The sequence below is a fragment of the Dromiciops gliroides genome, chromosome 4, assembly GCF_019393635.1.
Source record: "Dromiciops gliroides isolate mDroGli1 chromosome 4, mDroGli1.pri, whole genome shotgun sequence".
Lineage (NCBI taxonomy): Eukaryota > Metazoa > Chordata > Mammalia > Microbiotheria > Microbiotheriidae > Dromiciops > Dromiciops gliroides.
In genome coordinates, this window is record NC_057864.1 from 259,722,594 (window position 1) to 259,743,008 (window position 20,415).

At 50.7% G+C, this 20,415-nt stretch overlaps 2 protein-coding genes across 2 annotated transcripts; one reads left to right on the top strand and one right to left on the bottom strand.

Annotated features, from left to right (window-relative positions):
• Positions 1 to 269: 269 nt before the first annotated feature.
• Positions 270 to 9,931, top strand: TMEM151B (transmembrane protein 151B). The gene is made up of 3 exons (XM_044004995.1): positions 270 to 419; positions 3,683 to 4,123; positions 5,625 to 9,931. The coding sequence occupies exons 1-3, from the start codon at positions 303 to 305 to the stop codon at positions 6,756 to 6,758; spliced, it is 1,692 nt and encodes a 563-aa protein (XP_043860930.1). The 5' UTR covers positions 270 to 302; the 3' UTR covers positions 6,759 to 9,931.
• A 1,182-nt stretch (positions 9,932 to 11,113) lies between these two features.
• TCTE1 (t-complex-associated-testis-expressed 1) lies at positions 11,114 to 19,587 on the bottom strand. Its single transcript, XM_044003410.1, has 4 exons — positions 19,431 to 19,587; positions 15,422 to 15,990; positions 11,928 to 12,377; positions 11,114 to 11,320 (listed from the first exon to the last, which is right to left on the bottom strand). The coding sequence occupies exons 1-4, from the start codon at positions 19,585 to 19,587 to the stop codon at positions 11,114 to 11,116; spliced, it is 1,383 nt and encodes a 460-aa protein (XP_043859345.1).
• Positions 19,588 to 20,415: the final 828 nt, after the last annotated feature.

Here is a 20,415-nt window from a genome sequence, read left to right on the forward strand (position 1 = left end):
GCCGGGAGGGCCTCAAGGTGACACTTGCCCCCGGTCCCGGCCCCTCCGCCCCGGCCCGGCCCCCCAGCCTTTACCCTCCGTCCCACCCCACATCTCCCCGTGCCCTTCCCTCCCCAACCCGGCCTCTCCAACCCCAGAACCCTCCACCGGCTCCCTCTCCACCCCCCGCGGGGGGGTGGGGAGCAGCCAGGGCCCCGCCCCCTCCCGCCCCCCTTCCCCCCACCTCCAGGCCAGCACAGGATGCCCCCGGCCCCCGGTGGCCCCCAGGGAGGCTCCGAGCTCCGCGCCCCCCACCCTGCGCCATGTCTCCCCCCGGCTCGGCTGCAGGAGAGAGCGGCAGCGGCGGCGGCTGCGGCGGTGGCGGCCCCGGGCCCCTGGAGGAGGCGGCGGCGGCGGCGGAGGGCACCGCCCGAGAGGAGGTGAGCACCATCCCCGTGCCCCCCGCTCCCCCAGCACACCTCCTTTCGCATCCTCCGAGGGACCACGTCCAAGTCCCTCTCCATCTCTCTCACCCCGAGCCTTCCCGCTCCCTATAGGGTTCAGTCGCGGTCCAGAATACCACTTCTCCCCCCGTCCCCCTTCTTTCCCAGGACCTTGATGCGGTGGGCTAGGATCTGACCTGACCCTGAATACCTCCCCACTCCCCCCCCCCCCGCCCGTTCCGCCGCAGCGCGGCCCTCTCCGCCCCCCACCCCCTTCCCCTCTGCACGGCCGGCTGCAGTCGCAGACCTGCACATCCGCGCCCCCCCTTCCCCTCCCCCCCTCCGGAGCTGTCCGTGGTAGTGAGAGGGGGGGGGAGAGGCATGGGGGCGGGACTCTGGGGGTCCTGGGGAGGGGGAGGGGCAACTAGGCGGGGCTTCTCTGGTGGGGCTGGAGAACGTGGAGTGGAAAGTGTCTGTGTGTTTTGGGCTGGGGACAGGTGAGTGATCTGGAGTTAGTGGTTCTATCCAGGAAGGGAAGGGGCCGAGGGTCCATGGTAGTGGAAGAAAGATTAAAGAGAGAGTCGTGTACAGGGGAATTCGGTTAGGTAACAGGTTACCCTGGACAGTGCTTTGGGGGAAGGGGTTATAAAAAATGAAGATTGAGATTCCCTCCTGATCTCACGAAGGGGTCATTAGGATTGTATACGAGGAGCAGCCCTCCTTCCCAATGTTCCCATTGCCCTGGGGACAGACAGAGCTACTCCCCAAATCTCAATATTGTGTGTCTATGAGAGTCTTAAGCCAGGCCACTGAGAGTGGGGGAAGGGATCAACCCCACAATTATGGATGGGGTCAAGGGAGATGAGAGGTCAAGAAATGCCCCTTTCCGATGTCTAACCCACTACCACTTGCTTGATGAGACAAAACCTATGCATAAATAGACACACCCACAACGGCCCCCACCCTCCCAGACACAAGCATGTTAATTCTTACATACACACATACATACACTGATGTACACCCATGCATAGATTTGTACACAACCGTGCAGACACACTTGCCAGTATAATTGTGCACAGAGGTACAAATCAGACATCCAACCTTCTGGGAATATATGGCCCCAGAAACAGACATGCACATGCATACAGACATACATAGTTATGCACACGTGCTCACTCATAGTTTTCCCATGTCCAGATCTTTTCTCTAATTTCAGGCATGAGCCTCTCCTCGTTCCAGATCTGGTCTAAATTTATCCCGCCCTTTCTGAATCCTTCTATACCATCCCTTTTTCATGCTCTCCTTGGCTCCTTTCTATTTTCCCCTACAACGTCCCTTCTTGTTCTGACCTTCCCTGAACTCCCTCCTCTTCTCCTCTCCTCCCTTAGCTAGAACTTCAGGATGAGGCTAGGAAGCCAAATGAGGGAGGGAGAATCTGAGCAGAAATAAGAATTAAGGTTAGATATCAGGAAGAACTACCTAATAATGAGGGATAGGACACCCTAAGCACAAGATGAACCTTAGTTTAAGCAATCACTCTCTACACGGTAGTGCAAAAGAGGTAAAAATCCTTCATTTATTTATTCAATTCAACAAATGTTTCCAAACATCTACATCTTTATATCCTCACTGTGCTAGGTACTGAACACACTCAAAGATGAAATCCCAGTTCCTGCCCTCAAGGTGTTTGCATTCTAATAGATGGAGAAGGATGTGTGTACAACTAAGTAGAATTCATGGCAAAAATATGGTTGGCGAAAAGGACAGGTCCAGATGAGTTTTGATGAGAAAGTCTGAGGAGAGAGTGCTTCCAACCTTAGAGAAAAGGAGCATTGGGGAAGATGTAAACAGAACTGTTAGTAGAGGGGGTGGTCCTGAAGTTGGGCCTGTAAGGGAGGAATTGCATTAGGAGAAGAAGGGTAGAGTGGTCCATTCTGGGCATAGGGTATAGCATGAGTACAAGGAGGACAAATGGAGGACAGGAGAATCACCTGTAAAAGGAATGTCCCACCTACACCTCTGGCTCCTTGCCACTGCTCTCTGGGTTCCCTAGTTTTCTGGGGCTCCAATTCCACTCTTTCATCTGTGTTCTTATTCTCTCGGGCTCTCATTTGCCTTGGGACCCCAGGCTTTCTCCCTCTTGCCCTACATTAGGAGACAGTATTGGTAAAAATATACAGTGGGGGGAAAAACTAAAAAAAAAAAGTATATAGTGGCGGGGGGAGGGGGGGTAGGAAAAGATTGAAATATAGGGACCTAGGAGAGAAAATAGAGTTTGGAAGGGAAATGTTTACTATCACCTACTATTTTCATTTACTAGTATAGAGTATTGCTTCACTCACTGTCCCCTTCCCTGCTCCCCTGTGCTCAGGACTTGACTACACAAGCTGACGATTTGGGGGTGGGTTGGAGAGACATACTTAGAAAAGTATATACCTACAACAGGGCTGGACCATTTGCTCTCTCTCTCTGTCTCTCTCTATTTCTCTGTCTTTGTCTCTGTTTCTCCCTCTCTGTCCCTGTCTGTCTCTGTCTTTGTCTCTTTCTCTGTCCCTCTGTCTCTGTGTCTCTTTTTCTTTCTCTGTCTGTCTCTTCTCCCCCTCCTTTCTGTGATGGATCAATAGGATTTTCCCTTTTCAGTTCTTCCTTCTCCTCCAGTCTGGGACACCTGGAAGGGCATGAGCATCATGCCCATTCCAGAATGGGGAGAACACCAAGGAAGAAATTACTAATTATTTCTCTCCTGTTTTCCCCCCTTTCTCCTGCCTCTCCCATTTCATCTTCTTTGTCTGCCCCCCCTTTTTTTTTTGCCTTTGTCTCTCTCTGTGCTATTCTATCTCCTGACTGTGGTTGTGTGTGTGTATGTACGTGTGTGTATGTGTGTGTGTGTGTGTGTGTGTGTTTCTTTTTGCTGATGTTTCTCTGATTTCTTTCTGTGTGTGACTTTCTGGCTTCTTGGTCTGTGTTTCTCTCTGCATCTATTTCCTTCTCCCTTCCCATTTCTGCATCTTTCCTTGTGTCTGTATCTCTCTCTTACCCTGGACTCTTCTCCCTTTCTGAACTGCTTGTTTTCTTTACTGTTGCTTTGTTTCTTTCCCTTCTCTATATTTTTCTTTTTCTGCCTCTATGTCTCTATTTTTGGGGGTATCCATTTCTTCCTCTTCTCTATGTATCTGTTTGCTGCCTTTTTGTTTGCTTTTGGGTTGCTTGTTTCTGTGTTCTTCCACCCCTCCTTTTTCTCTTCTTCCCCCTCTGAGCAGCAGCGCCCAGTGCAGCCCTCCTTCACCAAGTCCCTCTGCCGGGAGTCGCACTGGAAGTGCCTGTTGCTATCGCTGCTCATGTACGGCTGCTTGGGGGCCGTGGCCTGGTGCCATGTCACTACGGTAACTCGCCTCACCTTCAGCAGCGCCTACCAGGGCAACAGCCTTATGTACCACGACAGTCCCTGCTCCAATGGCTATGTCTACATCCCCCTGGCCTTCCTGCTCATGCTCTACGCTGTCTACCTCGTGGAATGCTGGCACTGCCAGGCCCGCCACGAGCTGCAGTACCGAGTGGACGTGGGCAGCGTGCGGGAGCGCGTGGGTCGCATGCAGCAGGCCACGCCATGCATCTGGTGGAAGGCCATCAGCTACCACTACGTCCGGCGCACCCGGCAAGTCACCCGTTACCGAAACGGGGATGCCTATACTACCACGCAGGTAGGGGAGCGGGTCAGGGCCATGGGCCCAAAGGGACACAGAGGGAGGGAGGAGGCTGATACAACATAAGTGAGTGAAAGGCCATTACTTTGGTGGGGTGGGGAGGAGTGGGAAACAGGAAGGTGATGGAGGAGAGAGATCTGGGAGGAGTGAGCACTTCTAAAATGTTGGTGGTGCTTGTGTTCACCCTATGTCCTGTCAGACAGACTGAGAGCCTTCCCCCGTGAGGACTTCCTTTACTAGGACATCTTGGGGGTTAACAGACTGCCAATAGTAGCGGGAAGACAGATTCTAGCCTGTGGAAACTCACAAGTTCAAGTTCAAGCATCATTTGTTAGGGAACTACAGCATGCTAGATGTCCTGCTAGGCAATGCAGATACAAATAACACAGTGCCTTCCTGCAGTGGACTAACATTCCCAATCTGATGGTGGAAAGATTCATTTGCTTTCTGAGAGTGCCTTTGGGGGCGGGGCGCAATGAAGGTTAAGTGACTTGCCCAGGATCACCCAGCTAGTGTCCAGTGTCTAAGGCTGCATTTGAACTCAGGTACTCCTGAGTCCAGGGCTGGTGCTTTATCCACTGCGCCACCTAGCTGCCCCAGAGTTCCTTTTCTGATAGTTAAAAGTCATTGTCTTTTGAGAAGTCCTAATCTGATGGGGAGACATTAGAAAGTAGTCTATTGTAGGGAGACAGTCCCTACAATTCAGAAGATCCTGTTCTCATGGGAGCATTTTGGGATCTTCTGATTTGAAAGACGAGGCACAGCCACCCGCCCCAACTTCCCCAGAGCTCACCATCTAGCTGTAGGAAGAACACGCCCACAAAAAACTTATTCACTCTTAAAAAGCCAGGAAACGAGGAAATACACACAAACTTTGGTACGTTAAACTCCGAAGGGATACCCCGTGTAGAGACCAGAATGTATCGGGCTTAGGCGGGGAAGTCTTTCTGGGATGAAGAGTCTGGCGTAGGCTGGAGGCAAGTAGTGGTGAGGTCATTGAAGGGCAGCGTTAAGGATGGGGAACAGTTAGGTCATGAGTGCAGGGACTGGAAGCAAATTAGTTTGGTCGCACTGGGGAGCGCTTGTACATTGTGGGTATGATGGGAAGGCTAAGGCAGGGGGTGGGGGGCGGCTGGTGCAGAGCCCTTGACTGCGGAGTTGGCGAGTTCTAGAGTTTCGTAAGAACGGCACTGGTAGGGTCCCATCCACAGCAGGTCCTTGGACTCGGATAGGGGGATGACGAGGAGCTATATGCTCCAGTTTGGATGGAGGATCCAACGAAGGCGATCAGGATTACGGAATCTCCGAGCTGGAAGGGGTCTCCGGGACCCTGTGATCTGACCTCCTTTTACCTATAAGTATCTTAAGGCCAGCCAGGGAAAGTGCCTCATGCAGGGAACTTCTGTAGCCTTACGCGGAGCCTCCCACTTCAGAACCCCACTTCAGTCTTTTCCCTTTCTCCCTCTTTCCCACCCCTCCCCCCACCCTATGGCCGCAGGTCTACCACGAGCGTGTGAACACGCATGTGGCCGAAGCGGAGTTTGACTACGCTCGCTGCGGTGTCCGCGACGTGTCCAAGGCGCTGGTGGGGCTGGAGGGCGCGCCGGCCACGCGGCTGCGTTTCACCAAGTGTTTCAGCTTCGCCAGCGTGGAGGCGGAGAACGCGTACCTGTGCCAGCGCGCACGCTTCTTTGCGGAGAACGAGGGGCTGGACGACTACATGGAGGCGCGCGAGGGCATGCACCTGAAGAACGTGGACTTCCGCGAGTACATGGTGGCCTTCCCGGACCCGACGCGCCCGCCCTGGTACGCCTGCCAGTCGGCTTTCTGGGCCGCCGCCCTGCTCACGCTGTCCTGGCCGCTGCGCGTGCTGAGCGAGTACCGCACGGCGTACGCCCATTACCACGTAGAGAAGCTCTTTGGGCTGGAGGGCGGCGGCGGCGGCTCCTCCCCGAGCGGCGACGAGTCGCTGCCTCCGCTCACCCATCGCCTGCCCCGGGTCAACACGGTGGACAGCACGGAGCTGGAGTGGCACATCCGCTCCAACCAGCAGCTGGTGCCCAGTTATTCCGAGGCCGTGCTGATGGACCTGGCTGGGCTGGGAGCTCGCAGCTGCGGCGGCGGCCCCGGTGGGGGCTACGCGCCCTCCTGCCGCTACGGCGGCGTGGGCGGCTCGGGGGCCGCCGGGGCCGCCCCGTACCGCCGCAGCTGCGAGCACTGTCAGCGCGCAGTCAGCAGCTCGTCCATCTTCTCGCGGAGCGCGCTCAGCATCTGCGCCAGTCCCCGGGGCGCGGGCGGGGCTGGGGGGCCAGGGGTCAGCGGCGGCTGCGGCGGGAGTCGTTTCTCCCTGGGCCGCCTCTACGGCTCCCGCCGGAGCTGCCTGTGGAGGAGTCGGAGCGGAAGCGTTAACGACGCCAGCTGTCCCACGGAGCAGACGCGCTTGTCCAGCCAGGCCAGCATGGGAGGCGACGACGACGATGAGGACGATGAAGATGAAGAGGGAGGACCCCCTCCACCCTACCACGACGCTCTCTACTTTCCCGTGCTCATAGTCCACCGGCAGGAGGGGTGCTTAGGCCATAGTCACCGGCCCTTGCACCGCCACGGCTCCTGCGTGGAGACCTCACTGTGACCCCTCCCTCCCCCATCTGTCGAGAGGGGGTGGGCGGCAGAGGGGGAGGTGTCGCAAGGATTGAGGGGACTGGGGAAGGGGCCTCCCACCACCAACCCGCTCCACGCCAAACTTTATCCCGTCCCCAACCTGGAGAGCCACGGATGTCCGGGTGACCAAAAGCAGAAGGGGCACGCTTTGAGGGGCATTGGCTAGATCAGCAAGGACCTTGGCTCCCCTTTTCCACGAAAAGAGTAGGGATGGTGCGCGTGTGTATGTACGGATGTATGTGTTTGCGTGGGGGAGGGGGAGACTGGCCCAGAATTTTCAGAGAAAAGAGATTTGGGGGATTCAGAACCATCAAGGCCAAAGTGACTCCTCTGCCCCATGCCAAATCCTGTGTTCCTAAAGGCATAAAGGGACGCAGCCTCACCTAACCCGGCTTGGGACCCAGCCTTTTACAAGATCTTCCGACTGTTATATGGGATCCTGTTATCTCCCTCTTCTGCACTGCCCCCTCCCTCTTTGTCAGCCTACTCCATGGAAGAAGCAGGCCCTCCTAATTGAGCTGGGGAGAGAAAGATCTTGGGCGGAGGAAAGATACTGGGGGAGGCCTGAAGGAGATTCCCCTCTTCCCCCACTTCACCCCATTTGGAATCTGGTGGGGCATGGTGGGAGGGAAGGCATCTTAAGTGGGTCTCTGATTGAGACATCCCAACTTCAATTCCATGGAAAATGCAGAGATCCTTCCCTCTCTGGCCTCTCTCCTCTCCTTGCTCCCTCCCCCCAAGGCCAGTCTTTTCTGCTTCTCTATCCCTCCTTTAAACCTCCTGTTTATCTTTCTGGTCCCAGGAGTCCAGACTTCCAGAGAGATGATTCTTTTTACAAAGATATCACCTGCCTTTGGATCTCTTTCTCTTGGTGGAGGGATGAGATTGCATAGCAGGAAGAAGGACAACTGGATTCCTTTCCTCAACTCACTTGGGTCTCAGTTTCTCCACCTAGGCCAGGGGTCCTGTGCTTTGTCTAGAAGGGAGGCTGAGTGGGTGAGATGACACACAGGATGCTGGCCAGGAAGAATGACAAAACAAAGTGATCTGGCCTGAGAGGCCTGGATGGGGAGAGTAACCAGGAGAGAGGAGTGTAATGTGGAGGGGAGAACCTGACCAGAATTGGGGGGAGAGGGGGCTTCTCTTTGTGCCCCCTGCCTCACATATCCTGAGCTGGCAACTTTGTCCTAAGCCTAAACTGGAGAAATTCTGGATTCCAATATTTTGGGGCCTTTAAGGATGTGTTTCTACCCCAACCCCCAGCAGCCCTAGCCCCATGAGCTCTGGTCACTGCTGTGTATCCTAGGTTCCCTTAAGGGAGGCAGAAATAAACCCTGCCCCCATTTTATTCTCCTGCTGTCTATGGCTCAGCAGCCTTCCATTTCTGCTGCTCCTAACCTGGTCCTTTGATGCAAAAGGGCCGCAGCACTTCCTCTCTGCCCCTGGTTGTTTCAGCCTGCATGTCGGTGTGCTACCCTCTCTTCCCAACTAACTGTCTGTCCCCAGCTCAAGCTCATCTCTGCTGAGCAGTCCAGAGTGAGTTACTGTAGGTCTTGTGGAAGACTAGAATTTTCTTTCCCTTGCTTTCTCCTGTCTCCCTCAGAGATCACCTAGAGGTAACACCCCTCCCCCCACCTTGGACCCAGCAATGTCAGTGCCCCCTCATTGTGGCCTCCACCTATGCAACATCATCTCTGTCCCAACATTCCTCCTCACTGGGGGTTTGGGAAGGACAGATTCTGGAGGCACTGCTTCTGAGCTATTTTTCAAGGGGTTAGGGCCTGGCTCTGATTAGACTGGTGTGTGTATGTGTGCCTGTGTGTGTGCTCGTGGAGGGCTGAGAGGCTGGTGGTGCTAGCTAGCTTGAGGGAGGCTGTGGGAAGGTGATAGCAGAATGTCCACTAGGTTCTTATGGGAATTCTTCTCCCCATCTCTCCCCCTATTGTACAACCCACACTCAACTGGCTGCTTTCCCTAGGCTGTACCCTCTCTCCCCTTCTGTCCGGAACCTGGTCTGAGCCATCTTGTCACCCCACCTAAAGTGCATCTGTGAGATCTAGGTAGTAAGGCAGGGGATCCCCCTCCCACTTCATGGCCAGACCCATTCCCTTCCATGTTGCTGCTCCTGCTGTCAACTTGTAAAACATCTTGTTTCTTCAGAAGGAAGGAAAAACCATTAGAGCCCATTTCCCTCAGAAAGGGCCTGAGTGGTTGTGATGGAAATGCAGAATGCCATTTGTCTGGACGTGAGCCAAGTAAATGGGATCAGGACTCGAACTCCTCATTCCTTGCCTGTACTCACCATCCCTGCCTTGGGTGTCACATATAGACACACACACACACACAGAGGCAGACTTAGAGATATGAATCCTTTGGTTCTTGCTTGATGATTCTACTGATTGGCAGGAGAAATTCAAACCAGTGAAATTAATTAATCTCTAAAATTAAACCTTACACTGAATGTTCTCATTCCTCTGATGAGGAAGTCTGCTAGCAGCGCGCACACACGCACACCCACACATTCACACTCTTGCACAGAGATGGAGTCAAACTCACAGTGGCACGGGCACACAGATGGGCTGGGCACCGACAAGCTTCGGGACTCACACATGCTTACTCCCCACTGGTGCTCTGCTAGGCGTCGGCTGGATGACAGGCAGCTCCAGCCGGCCCTCTCCTCAAACTCCCTGCCCTGAGGGATTTGCCTGACTGACACGTCTCTGTGGTTTTCCTTCCAGGGAGGGACCTCACCCCTTCTCTGGGCTTCCAGGACTGGGGGATAGGGTAACGGGGATGAGGAGGATTGTCATTTCTCCGTTAGTTTCTTTGACAAACACCAAGAGGGGCAGGGAGGGGAGAGCTTGGCTGTTTTCCTAGCCCTTGCCACATGCTAGAGTGGGTAGGCAGGGTGGTGGCAACCCTGGAAAGACAGAGGTAGTGGGATGCAGGCATTTAACCATATGCTTTGGGGAACATCTGGAAAGCTTGGTGTGGTAGGATGAGGGCTAGGGGCTGTGAGGGGGGGTAGGACAGTGCTCTGTCCATTGGGTGCATCACGCTGTGGCCTTTCTGTTAAGGATCTCCAAGTGAAAAGATTGTACAAACCAAACGTGGAAAAATAAAGTTTTCAGATGACTCACTGACTTCCCTCAACAGCTTGGTACCTCCTTCCTTCTTGCTCAAATCTCTGCCCTGTGCCATATACTCCATGTACAGCCCATACCAATGCACAGCTGGTAGCAAAGGGGGGCCATGGTATAGATTTAGGGGATGCCACTTAAGCCTCTCCACCCAGATATTTCCCCTCTTCTTTTTTTTTTTTCAGGGCAGTAAGGGGTAAGTGACTTGCCCAGGGTCACACAGCTAGTAAGTGTCAAGTGTCTGAGGCTGGATTTGAACTCAGGTCCTCCTGAATCCAGGGCCAGTGCTTTATCCACTTTGCCACCTAGATGCCCCCTCTTTTCCCTCTTTTAAACCCTGCTCTACTCTCAGTGGTACCCCTTTGACAGGGTGGGGTGTGTGTATGTGTATGGGGAAGAGGATAGGGATTGCAGGTTCATCCTCCATAAATCTATCACCCAGGGATAGTTCATCCTACCCTCATAGCCTTGCTCCCCCACTCTGAGAGAGGTGGATTAAGCAGAGGAATGACTCAGGACAAAGACAGAGCTGAAGAGAGGAAGGTGGCCTTGGCTGGGGTAGGGATGGCAGATGGCAGCCAGGCATCAGGTCCCAGAGGAGCTAGCTCTGTGTGTGTACGTATGTAGGTTGGAAGACATGTTTATCAATGCCTTCTGTGGGGTTCAGGGTAAGGAATCAGGGCTGAGCACACAGGTAAGGGAGGCAGAGGGACAAGGAAGGAAAGGTGACAAGAGCAGCTGCCAGCAATGGGGGCCCAGACGAGGAAGATATTTCTAGCCTATAGATGTATCCTGAATTCTCCCACTGCCCTCCAGAATTCTCTACTCATCCCAGGTTTGGAGAGACTATGCTTCTTCCCAGTATCCATGGCTTTTCTGTACTTTGGTACTTCGCTCCGAGCCAAGTCCTTAACCCCCAATCCCCTTCTCTAATTCTCTTTCCACTGCCAAGCCTCTTCCTCTTCTGACCATCCTCTCCTATGCTCTTTTCTTGTTTCTACACCCTCACAAACCACTCTGACCTGGTGGTGGGAGTGGGAACTGAAGATGGGAGCAGGACAGGGGCTTTATTAGAAGACTATCTTAGGGATGAGGTGGGTCAGTGGGCAAGGGGATGGGGGGTCAGTGATCAGAGGAGGCCAAACTGAACAGCAGGTGAACATCTCAGATGCCAGTCACCCTTCCTTCAACCCGCAGCGTTATTGATTATATGACTGACTGTTACATGACAGCACGTAGGCTGCAAGGTCCGAAGACGAGCAGCCTCTTGGTTGGCATTGAGGGCCACACCTATGAGGTATTCACTCTCTTGGCCAATCTCAGACATTCTCAGGTCAAACTCCATCAGGGTCTTGTTGTCGGACATGCCCTCCAAGAGCTGCTTCCCACCATCCTGTTCCATGGGGTGTGAAGAAGAGAAGATGGTAAGGATGGGGGACTTTTTGGATAGGATGTATTAGAGAGGTATTGTTCTTGGGGGTGCCCTTTTTCTAAGAAGGGACTTTGGGCAAGATACTTCCCCTTTGGACCCACTTTCTTCTCTGTAGAATGATGAATTTGGAGTCCTTGATATCTGAAATCCTTTCCCCTTTTTTTTTTCTTTTGGCAGGGCAATGGGGGTTAAGTGACTCGCCCAGGGTCACACAGCTAGTAAGTGTCAAGTGTCTGAGGTCAGATTTGAACTCAGGTACTCCTGAATCCAGGGCTGGTGCTCTATCCACTGCGCCACCTAGCTGCCCCAAAATCCTTTCCAAAATAAAATTTCGTTACTCTGATACTGTGGGTCATGATACCATGGATATACAAATAATGTCCTACGGCCCTCTCTTGCCCCACATCTCCAATCATTTTCCTCCTCTGCCACTCTTGCTGTATCATGATGGTTTGGTCTCCTTAGGTTGGCATCTAGAGCACTGAGTGGTGCTGTACCCTCTCACCATTGAGCCTTTGCCCAGCTACCCCCTTGCCATCCCTTCTTAGAGCCCTCGTTGCTGACTCACCAGACCAATGTGGTTGCAGGAGAGATTGATGCAGGTCAGGGTGGTATTGACAGACAGCACCTGGGAGAACAGAGTGGCTGTGGGCTCAGACAACTCATTGCCCCCCAGGTGCAGGTTGGTGAGAGTTGAGTTGTTCTGGAGGGCATGGGCCAGGGCCTGTCCACCCTCATCCTCAATGCAGTTGAGTCGAAGGTTGAGGGAGAGGAGAGTAGTATTGTAAGACAGAGCATGGGCCAAGGCCTGGGCTCCCAACGCTCTGATTTTGTTGTTGGCCAGGTTGAGGATCTTCAGTTGACTGTGGTTGATCAGCTTGGCTGCAGCCCGAACACCTCGGTCCCCAATATTGTTGTGGGACAGATCTAGCTCCAGCAGGGCTGGGTGGTCCAGGAGGCTTCGAATCAGGATACGAGCCTTCTCGTCATCCACCTTGCTCCGAGTCAGTCTGAAGATCTGAGGGGGCAGAAGAGTTTCCTGGAGGTAACTGGGTGGGAACTTGTTCTATCTGTAGGGTAGGGAGGGAAGCAGTGATCTAAGTCTAGCAATTCTGTCTCATAGTCTGACTTCCTGGAGTTGGGCTCTGAAGGTGGAGGGCATCTCCATCCTGAATGGGTAGGTGGTACAGGATGGGGGATAGGTGATGGACAGAACTAGTTAAGATTTCCCTAGCTTATGGACAGCTAGGTGGTGCAGTGGATAGGGCACTGGCCCTGGAGTCAGGAGGACATGAGTTCAAATCCAGCCTCAGACAGCAGTGTGACCCTGGGCAAGTCACTTAACCCTGATTGCTTTAGGAAAGAAAGAAAAAAGATTCCTTTAGCTTGCTAAAGGGAAGTATTCTCAGTGGAAAGAGTGTTGGGCTTGGTTTGGGGAAGATTTGGGCTTAAATCCCACCTCAGACACTTACTAGTTCTGTGACCATGAGCAAGTCTCAACCTCTTTTAGCCTGTTTTCTCATCTATAAAAAAGGATAGGGGCAGCTAGGTGGTGCAGTGGATAGAGCACTGGCCTTGGAGTCAGGAGGACCTGAGTTCAAATCCGGCCTCAGACACTTAACACTTACTAGCTGCTTGACCCTGGGCAAGTCACTTAACCCCAATTGCCTCACTAAAAAAAAAAAAAAAAGATTAATAGCCTATTGTGCCTACTCATAAGGTTGTCATGAGACTCCAGTAAGATGGATGTAGAGTACTTTATAGATAAAAATCAGTTATTATTATCATTAAAATGATTCTCCAGGGCAGCTAAGTGGCACTGTGGATAAAGCACCGGCCCTGGAGTCAGGAGGACCTGAGTTCAAATCCGGCCTCAGACATTTAAGGCGTACTAGCTGTGTGACCCTGGGCAAGTCACTTAACCCCAATTGCCTCACTAAAAAAAAAAAATGATTCTCCACTGAGATTTGACCATGGTATGGAGAGGACCTTAAGGTCTAGAAAGCTCTATAACAGGAGGAAAGATGGTACTGTGCAAAGGGCCCTGGTTCTGAGACCAAAGGACCTGGATTCAAATTCTGCCTCTGACGCTTAATGCCCATATAAACTTGGCTGAGTTACCTTTCCTTCTTCAGCCCAGTTTCCTTATTTGTAAAATGAGGTAGTTAGATGCCTTGACAGACATCTGGGTTCCCTTCCAGTTCTAGATGTGGGATATTGGGGAAATGCTGGGAGGTGTTACCATGCGGAAAAGGCTTTGAGTGATGGGTGTAGTGCTGGGTTGTATGTCTTCTGTCTGAGGAGTGGCCTCTATGTTGGAAGAAACTCATGACTTTTTTTTTTTTTTGCACACTTACTGTGGAAGACCATCTCTTAAGTAGTAATGGGGATGAAGTCCAAGCTGGTGGAAATAATAGCAAGACTGAGACAAGATCAAGGTTCTTGAAGTGTCCTTATACTAAGGCTAACCTTGGAAGGGAGAAGTTTTCTGTCTCTCTTGATCCGTGTGTGCATGCATCATGTGTGTGTGTGCATGCATACATATATGTGTAGTACATATGTGTATGTAATAGAGTAGGGGGGGAAAGTCAGGAGAAAGTGATGAGAGAAAGGAAAGAGAAAAGAATAGGAAATGAGGAAGAAATAGGAGGAAAAAGGCCAATAAGGGAGAGAAAAAAAGGAAAAAGGAGATAGCAAGAAGGAAAAGGGGATCACAGGGTCACAGATTTACAATAGCACTAGCTAATATCTATCAATCCATCCATCTATCTATATACATACACGTACACACATACATATATACACATACATAGACATATACACACATATAAACACTGAGTTTTGCAAAGGGCCTTACATAGACTGTCTCATTTGACCCTTACAACAATCCTGATTATAAATATCCTGGTTATAATTATCCCCATTTTCTTTTCTTTCTTTTTTTTTTTTTTTGGCAGGGCAATGAGGGTTAAGTGACTTGCCCAGGGTCACACAGCTAGTAAGTGTCAAGTGTCTGAGGCTGGATTTGAACTCAGGTCCACCTGAATCCAGGGCCAGTGCTTTATGCACTGCACCACCTAGCTGCCCCTAATTATCCCCATTTTACAGATGAGGAAACTGAGGTTGAGAGAGGTTGTCTCCCTGGGTACCATGCCCCAGCTAGTAAGTGACTTGAGCACAGATGCTAAGGAAGAATTTGAGCTGGAAGGGAACTTATAGATCATCTAGCCCGAACTCTTATTTTACAGATAAGTTAACTGAGGCTCAGAGAGATTAAGTGACTTGCCTGTAGTTAGTTGTGCAGCTAGAGAGTATCTGAGGTAAAATCTGAATTCAGGCCTTCCTGACTCCAAGTCCCATATTCTGTCCTCTACAACCTGCTGCCTCTCAATCAGAACATAGAGAGATTGGGGGTGGGAGACAGCTAGATGGCGCAGTGGATAAAGCACCCGCCCTGCATTCAGGAGGACCTGAGTTCAAATCCAGCCTCAGACACTTGACACTTACTAGCTGTGTGACGCTAGGCAAGTCATTTAACCCTCTTTGCCCTGTCAAAGAAAGAAAGAAAGAAAGAAAGAAAGAAAGAAAGAAAGAAAGAAAGAAAGAAAGAAAGAAAGAAAGAAAGAAAGAAAGAAAGGAAGGAAGGAAGGAAGGAAGAAAGAAAGAAAGAAAGAAAGAAAGATGGGGGAAAGGAAGAATAGGAAGGTTTGTGGTTGAATAAGAAAAAGAAGAGAAAGGAAGAGAAAACTGTAATACAACTAGGGGTCAATTCACTTCCCATCACATGTCAAGGGTTGTGATAGAACTGCTCTAAAGTTACAGGCAGAAGCCCATGGATTTAGAGCTGGAAGAGACCCAAGGGATCATCCAAACTAACGCTCCCATTTTATAGATGAGAAAGCTGAGGCCATGAGAGGTAATGGCAGAACCAGGGATTCAAACCCAGGTCTTCTGATCCTAAATCCACCGTTCTCTTCACTCCTTTGTGCCCCTGGCCTATTGAGCTCCACCATTCTGTGGTTCTGTGAAAAGGGGGGGGGGAAGGCAATGGGGCTTCCCCACCTTGAGGGTGTGACAGGCCTTAATCGTGGCGGCCAGCGACTGGCAATCTCGGTTGGTGAAGAGAAAGAGGTTCCACTCAAAGTTCATGCCACAGTCCTTCATTCCAAACACCAGGTCCAGCTCTTCCAGCCTTCGGAGTCCGGCCACCAGGTCCCCCAGCTGATAGTGGTCCATGTTGAGCTCATCCAGCTCATTCTCGCTGGCCGAATCTGATTGGTCCATTTCCTGGATCGGCTGTTCCAGCTTCACAGGGGGCAGGAACTGGTCCACTCGGAGCCTGATCACGTAGTCCTGGCAGAGAGGCACCAGGTCCAGGATCACGTTGGGGTCCGTGGTCCCCGGGATGAAAAGTTTCAAGAGCTCCTCGAGGTGCCTCTCGAAAAACATTCGTTTCCAGTTGTTTCCATACTTCTCCACGTGGCCCACCGCCCAGCGCTGGTTGCAGCGGCGCCGCCAGTAGCTCTCATCTGTAATCAGATTGGCGACCACCTTCAGGGGCAGGTTGGTGGAAAGGCGGTCCAGCACCCTCCGCTGCTGGTCTGGTAGGAGCTGGGTGAGAATAGGGTTGTCTGTGGGGAGGAAAGGCAGAATAGAACCAAAGGCCATCCTATGCGTAGTCAATGGGTCAACAGGCATCCTACTAGAGGTATGTCAGGGATAGGGGTGGGGCCGGGGGCCCCCTGAGAGAGAAACGGGACGGGGCGAGGGAGGTTATAGTAAATGAGTGTTGGACAGTGTTGGACTCAGGAAGAGCTAAGTTCAAACCTAACGCTGGGCAAGTCACTTCACTTCTGTCTGTCTCAGTTTCCTCATCTATAAAATAAGGATAATAATAGTGCCTAGTACATGGTATAATAATATAACAATGATAATGCTATAATAATAATAATAATAGCATTGTGGCTGTGAGAATCGCATGACGTAATAAACCCTAAAGAGATTTGCCAGCCTTACAAATATAAATGTTACCTATTTTTATAGTCTGTGAGGATACTATAAAAGGAAGAGTTCCCGCCTTCAAAGAACTTACATTCTTAGATGTTCCCAGATAAGTAAATGTATATGTAAAACAAAAACAGAGTGGTTGGCATGAGGCACTAGCAACTGGGGGGAATCTGATTTGTTTTAAAAAATTAAAAATTTACTTCTATTTTTTTTCTGCCAAGGAGAACAATTATTTTTTTAATTAAATTTTATTTTTTTAATGAACAAAAATTCAACTTCCCTCACTCCCACATCCTTCCCCATCCCATTGAAAAAGAAAGAAAAACAACCCCTGTAACATATAGACATAGTCAAGCAAAACACATTTCCAAATTGGTCATGTCCCAAAAATATATACTTCAGTCTGTAGTCTGATGTCACTGGGGGAATCTGGAAAGGCCTCTTGGGCTGAGCCTTGAAGGAAGCTGAGGGGAAAACATTCTGGGCATGGAGGGAAAGTCTATACGAAATGGAACGTCATGTAGGGGGAGCAGCAAATAGGCTAATTTGACTGGATTGTAGATGAAAGGCTGGGAAGAAAAGGGAAGGAAGAGGCTTGTGGAAAGCACCTGATATGGGCCAGCACTGTGTTAAACACTTTTGTTTTTTGTTTTTTGTTTTTTGGGTTTTGCAGGGCAATGAGGGTTAAGTGACTTGCCTAGGGTCACACAGCTAGTAAGTGTCAAATGTCTGAGACCGGCTTTGAACTCAGGTCCTCCTGAATCCAGGGCCAGTGCTTTATCCACTGTGCCACCTAGCTGCCCCCATGTTAAACGCTTTTTACAAAAATCTCACTTGATCCTTACAACGACTCTGAGTTAGGTGCTATTATTATCCCCGGTTTATAGTTGAGGGACCTAAGGCAAACTGAGATCAATCAAATTGTCCAGACTCACAAGTAGTAAATGTCCAAGGCCAGATCTGAACTCGTCTTCCTGACTCTGTTACCTAGTAGTCTATCCACTGCCAATAGCTACCCCTGATCAGGTGCCTACCTGATCCCTGTATCTGGATGTCTCCAAGTGGGCAAACTCCTCCATTCCTCCCTAATCTAAAAAGGTTAAAGTCCGTCTCTCCCTGTCTCTCTCTCCCTGTCTCTCTGTCTCTGTCTCTCTCCCTTTCTTTGTCTCTTTCAGTCTCTCTCTCTCTGTCTCTCTGTGTTTCTCTCTCTCTTTCTCTCTCTCTCTCTCTCTCTCTCTCTCAGGACACTGACATCTTTGGTCTTAATTAACACTTGAACAACCTCAAACTAGAAATTCTGCCCACACACCTCAATTTTTAATCTCCTATTACTCTTTCTCTCCCTCTTGCCTTCTTCTTATGCCAGACACACTAACCAAATCTAAGCATACTCCCCACCCCTTTTCTTCTAGGATTTATTAATTCACAGGGGAAAGAGCAGCATACATTCAGAAATACTGTGACAAGCCACTGGAAATCAGAAGTGTGTGCAGAAGAAATATACCCAGTGTAGAAGGCATAGTTCTATTTCTTATTAACTTATTCCAGTTCATCTAAAAATCTTCTCTCAAGGAGGATTAGTGGAGATACCACCAGAGTGGTATGTAGTTAATCAGAGAAGCCTTCCTGGAAGAAGCAAACTTGCTTTGAACTGTTTTGTTTTGATGGGAGCTCTCCCTAAATGGACCAGACTGGAAGCAGGACAGTTACACAGGGGCCCAAACTTTGTGCTGATCTTCATGGAAGGTTTACTCTACTCTCTTTTTTCTGATCTGGACCTGTCAAAATAGTCCCTACCTTCAAAGGGTCATCTAACTGGATCAAGAAGAAGCTTCAAAAGTCATCTAATCCAACCCTGAGGAAAGCGAGTGATGGATATGATTTGAAACCAGGGAGGCGGGGGGGGGGGGGCCCGGGGAGCAGCTAGGTAGCACAGTGGATAAAGCAGTGGCCCTGGATTCATTAGTACCTGAGTTCAAATCCAGCCTCAGACACTTGACACTTACTAGCTGTGTGACCCTGGGCAAGTCCCTTAACTCCCATTGCCCTGCAAAAAAACCAAAACAAACCAGAACAAACAAACAAACAAAAAAAAACCCTTAAGTCCTTGATCTGAAACTAGGGGGGGCAGCTAGGTGGCACAGTGGATAGAGCACTGGCCCTGGATTCAGGAAGACCTGAGTTCAAATCCAGCCTCAGACACTTGACACTTACTAGCTGTGTGACCCTGGGCAAGTCACTTAACCCCAATTGCCTTACAAAAAAGAAAGAAAGAAAAGAAACCATGTTCTTCAACTCCTAATCCAGTGCCCTTTCCATTGTATGACAAATAGCGGGTCATATGATCATGGGATCCCAGATATAGAGAGCTGGAAGTGGTGGGAAGGACTTTAGAAGCCATCTAGTCCAGCCTCGCTCATATTACAAATAAAACTGAGGCCAAACTGATAGCCACAGTTCCTGTGGTTTTCCTGTCTTTACCCATGACATCAGGAGACCCAGATGGAAGTAAGCCTTTTCTGTGAGCCTGAGAGGTCCTTAAAGGCAGGGACAGTATTTGCCCCATCGGACCTAGAGGGCCTTGTGCACAGGGACTATTTCTCTTATCCAACTGGATATTCTCTAAAGGTAAGGACTATGTCTTTCCGATTAGACTGAGTGTTTTCTGAAGCTGGTTTAGTCTTTTCCTAGGACTGAAAAACTTTCCACAGTGGCCAAAAAATTCCTTCTGAGCCATCCATGGATCCACCAAAAGAAGTTTCATCTAACTCCAGTCCTGATGGTTAGGTCTGGGAATGGGGGCCACTGTGAAATGAGGATTGCTGAGAATGAAGATGTGGTAGTTAGCTGTGGGTTGGGGAACAGTTCCAGGGCCAGGAGTGGAAACCTAGGGAAAGTCTTTGAATGCCCCAGGCAAGAACCTTCCCTTCCCTAAACTGACAGGGCACAACTCCAGGAGGCTATGACACACTATCCAGGGGTTCTGACCACTGCCACTGATCCCCTTGACCTCAGCTACCTCGCGGGCAGCCTTCCTGGGGTAGTAGCGGTAGATGGGACTTACTTTCAAAGTTGCTGACAATGTGCTGCAAGCAGAGCTCAGTGAGTCTGGGTACGATGGTCAGGGACCATTCTGGATCCTCTGAAATGATGCGCCGCATCCTCCGGGTGTTGGCGGCTGGGTTTGATCCTGCCATCTTTGATGGTGGGGGGATCGCCATGGTTGCCTAAGAAGAAGCTGGGGTTGTGACACAAAGGAGTTCAGTGGTTTTGTATCAGGGGACTCCTGAAGCAAAAAGAGGCAGAAACGAGTGTCTGCTGAGGTCCTAGGGGAAGAGACATGGTTAGTGTCAGTAGCTTGGCACATTGCAGGTACCCGTACAGTGCTTGATGATAATGATGGAGATGAAGATCAAGCTGGTTTGTTGCCAATGGGGCACTGAAGCAAAGAGCTGAGCAGCCATTCTGGAGTCTTTTTTAGGTTGGCCCAGGAGACAGGAAGCACTGGAGGGAGGAGAGTGAGCACCAAGGTGAGAGGAAAAGGGGCAGAGGGAAACAGGGGGAGGCTAGGGGAACATCAGAGGAAGGAATATGAATGGGGCCAGGGTACACTGAGGGAAAGAGGTAGGGATGGGAGTTTGTGGATCTTAACATTTTGGGCTGAGTCTATGACTTCCCCAGGACAGGAAGCTGCATTGAGGAACTTCCCTTACCAATACAGATTGATTCTTTCTCTGTGCTTTGCAGTTGGAGAGGGGGCAGCTAGGTGGTGCAGTGTTAGCTCTGGAATCAAGAGAACCTGAGTTCAAATCTCACCTCAGGCACTTACTAGCTGTGTGACCCTGGGCAAGTCACCAACACCGCAATTGCCTTAAATATCTGGGGCCATCTCCAGTTGTCCTGATCTAAATCTTGCCACTCAACCCAGATGGTTCTGGAGGAGAGGTTGGTGACCTTGCACAGCCCTCCTTCACTTAAATCCAATTCAGTGCAAGTCATAAAATCATTCTGATGTCATGGTCTTCTTTGGAAAGAAGGACAAATGAAAA